The following is a 3452-nucleotide window of genomic DNA, read 5'->3' as shown; positions in this document are numbered from 1 at the left end:
CTCTGGCTTGCAAGCTCCTATCAAGCTGTCCAACCCATGCCAGCATGGAAAACGGATGTTAAATGATGATTGATATATATATATATATATCATCATCATCATTAGAAAGCGGACGTTAAACGATGATGATGATGATGATATATATATATATACACACACACACACACACACATATATATATCAATCATCATTTAACATCCGTTTTCCATGCTGGCATGGGTTGGACAGCTTGACAGGAGTTTGCAAGCCAGAGGACCACACCAGGTTTTATTGTCTGTTTTGGAAAGCTTTTCAAGCATACAACCACACCTGTACCTATTCCATAAAATTGGGAATTTTTCTTTAATCAATCATTTTTGCATACCATATTACACTTTAAAAAATTTTTTCTTTTTTAATTTTACTATTCCATTTTATGTCATCCTTCTTCCTTGTCTTTTTGTCATAGATAATATATCTGATATATGATACACATACACACACACTCCAAATATCTCAGATACTTTGTGTGAGTGTATATCATCATTATCATTTTACATTTGCTTTTCTGTCCTAGCATGGATTAGACAGGCTTCCTAGGGCAGTGTTTTACAGGTGGATGCTCTTCCTATTGCCAACCCTTTTGCGACATATAGGGACACAATAACTATTCTAAAACTAAGATGGGATGTGTGTGTCTGTCTGTCTGTCTGTGTGCAGGTGTATCTATTTCAAGATACAAGTGCGAAAAATCTGACCTATCATTGAACTGTTGTAAGGTGGTGAGTTGGCAGAATCATTAGCAGCACACTGAACAAAATGCTTAACAGCATTTCGTCCATCTTAACACTGAGTCCAAATTCTGCCAAGTTTGACTTTGCCTTTCATCTTTTCAGGGTTGATAAAATAAGTGCCAACATAATCTAGTAACTCCCTCCCACAAAATATCAGGCCTTGCACCTATCATAGAAACGGTTACTGAACTGCTGTTCTTCAAAGTTTTTGACTTCAAGACCATTGCCACTAATGTGTACGACCATCCTTTAGTAAATCATAAGTTGGATGTATTTTTGAACTTGCATTGTTTGCTGACAGTTACATCAGTTTCAAATTTTGGCACAAGGCCAGCAGATTTGGGGGACAAGTCAAGTCAGCTGGTACTTCTTTTATTGAGCCTGAAAAGATGAAGGGCTAAGTTGACCTTGGTGGATTTTGAACTCAAAACATAAAGATGGACAGAATGCCTTTAAGCATTTTTCCTGTCATGCTAATGATTCTGTTAGCTTGCCACCTTATAATTAAAAATTGGTTTCAAATTTTGGCACAAGGCCAGCAATGTCAGGGGAGGGGGAAAATCGATTACATCATCCCCAGTACCCAGCTGGTACTTATTTTATCAATCCTGAAAGGATGAAAGACAAAACTGACCTCAGTGGAATTTGAACTCAGAATGTAAAGACAGACAAAATGCTGGTAAGCATTTTGCCCAGTGTGCTAATGATTCTGCCAGCCTGCTGCCTTTCACTGACGATTATATAAACTAGCTGGACCCGTGAAAAATTCGCAGAAAACATGAAAAATGTAAGCATCTGTAAACAGTGTACTGGTGCCATGAGAAATGTTTGTATATTATGATCGTCTGTCTTTACGTTCTGAGTTCAAATTCTGTCGAGATCAACTTGTCCTTTCGGGATCGATAAATTAAGTACCAGTTGTGCACTGGGGTCGATCTAATCAACTGGCCCCCTCCCCACAAAAATTTAAGGCCTAGAAAAGTATATTACGACAATTACAGAATACAGAAAGTAATGTAACACCAGTGACTATATAATCCAACCAAAATGTTACACAAACGTAAATAGCATTACTATTTAACCTTAAAATACATCGTACATATTCTTGGTTTAGTTTTTCTGGAATTCTTTTATTCTTGATTCAGTCATTTGATGGTGGCCATGATGGAGCACCACCCTTTAGTCGAAGAAATTGACCCTGGACTTATTCCCTGTAAGCCTGGTGCTTATTCTATCAGTCTCTTCTGCTGAACAACTAAGTTATAGGGACGCAAACGCACCAACATCAGTTGTCAAGCAATGGTGGTGGTGGTATAAACACAGACACATACACATACATATATGGGTACAAATGTACAAATTGAAATGCAAAAGAACAAAATAATAAAAGGATTTATAAATAAAACTTTGGTAATTGTGTTTATTTCCACCACACAACACCTATTATTGCAAACATGTTTTAACAAACCTATACTATTTACACACACAAATACATTCATATATATATGTCTCGAGTTGTAGCTGTAACTCAAAGGGGCCAGCCTTGTCATATTCTGTGTGAGGCTAAATCTCCTCACAGCCATTTGTGAGTTAATTTTATCCTCGTGTGGTAATGAAAAGTGAAATTGACAGCCAATATTTGCTGTGTGCATATATCTATGTATGAACTTTTCTTTGGATTTTTGTATCTACTGTCTCTCTCACTTTCTCTTTCTCTTTCACTTCCTTTGCGTCACTCTTCTCTCCCACTTTTTATTTAACAATGTATCTATGTATCTACTTTTCTTGTGACGTGATAAACATTTAAAAATACAAAACGAACACTATCACCACTCACTGTCTCTTTCACTCTCTCTCTCACGTCCTTAGTAACTAAAAGGGATTTGGTTGCAATTTCTCAGAGTGAGACTCCCATGATAGTATAGATAGGACAGATTTGAAATATAAAAAAACAAAACAAAATACATGATGAACAGAACAAGGGTTTTACCTGTAATCGGCAATAATTATAAAGTCTTTCGCACATGAGACAACAATCTTTTCTTGGAACTGACATGCACCACCACCTTTGATGCAATTCAGTTGGCTGTCAACTTCATCAGCTCCATCAATAGATATATCTAACTGTAAATAAAGTACAAAAAGGATATATATAAAAATACATCTGCATTGATTTGTGAATTTACAATTGTATTGTATAATGCATATTAGTGTAGATATGTAGACATAATTTACTATACACTGAAATTATTATTGCATGTAGAAGGCTGTGAAATGGGTGTAACCTTAAGGATGATAAGTAGATAAATAAATATATTCAACTCTCATACTCCTAACTAATTATGGTTTGTGTGTGTGTGTGTGTGCGCATGCGTGCGTGACAAGAAATAGTTTCCATTTCTTTTTATGGAAACAAAAAAGATATAAAGGACTGCAAAAAAAAAAAGGGCTCAAGTGAGACTGAGCCAGAGACAAAAATCATTGATTAGAGCAGGGGTTTTCAAACTTTTTGACTTGCGGACCCCTTTATATTTCAGGCTTTGCCTTAGGGACCCCCTTATAAACGCTTATGAAATTTATACATAAATATTTGCTTAAAATAACATATATTTTGACATTTATTCATTTAACAAATAGGTTTATTGTCAATTAAAAGATTTCGATTAAAAAACATATATA

General features: G+C 35.6%; 1 protein-coding gene across 1 annotated transcript in view; it reads right to left on the bottom strand.

Moving 5' to 3' along the window:
- LOC106878906 (ribose-5-phosphate isomerase) overlaps positions 1-3452 on the bottom strand; it is a 66065-nt gene that overhangs the window by 21190 nt on the left and 41423 nt on the right. Inside the window, exon 5 of the mRNA XM_014928254.2 lies at positions 2764-2897. Within this exon, the coding sequence (XP_014783740.1) occupies positions 2764-2897 (134 nt within the window). The remainder of the gene's footprint in view (positions 1-2763; positions 2898-3452) is intronic.

The sequence above is a fragment of the Octopus bimaculoides genome, chromosome 18 (genome assembly GCF_001194135.2).
Source record: "Octopus bimaculoides isolate UCB-OBI-ISO-001 chromosome 18, ASM119413v2, whole genome shotgun sequence".
Taxonomy (NCBI): Eukaryota; Metazoa; Mollusca; class Cephalopoda; order Octopoda; family Octopodidae; genus Octopus; species Octopus bimaculoides.
Note: the sequence above shows the minus strand (reverse complement) of the source record. Positions and strands in the feature narration are given on the sequence as shown.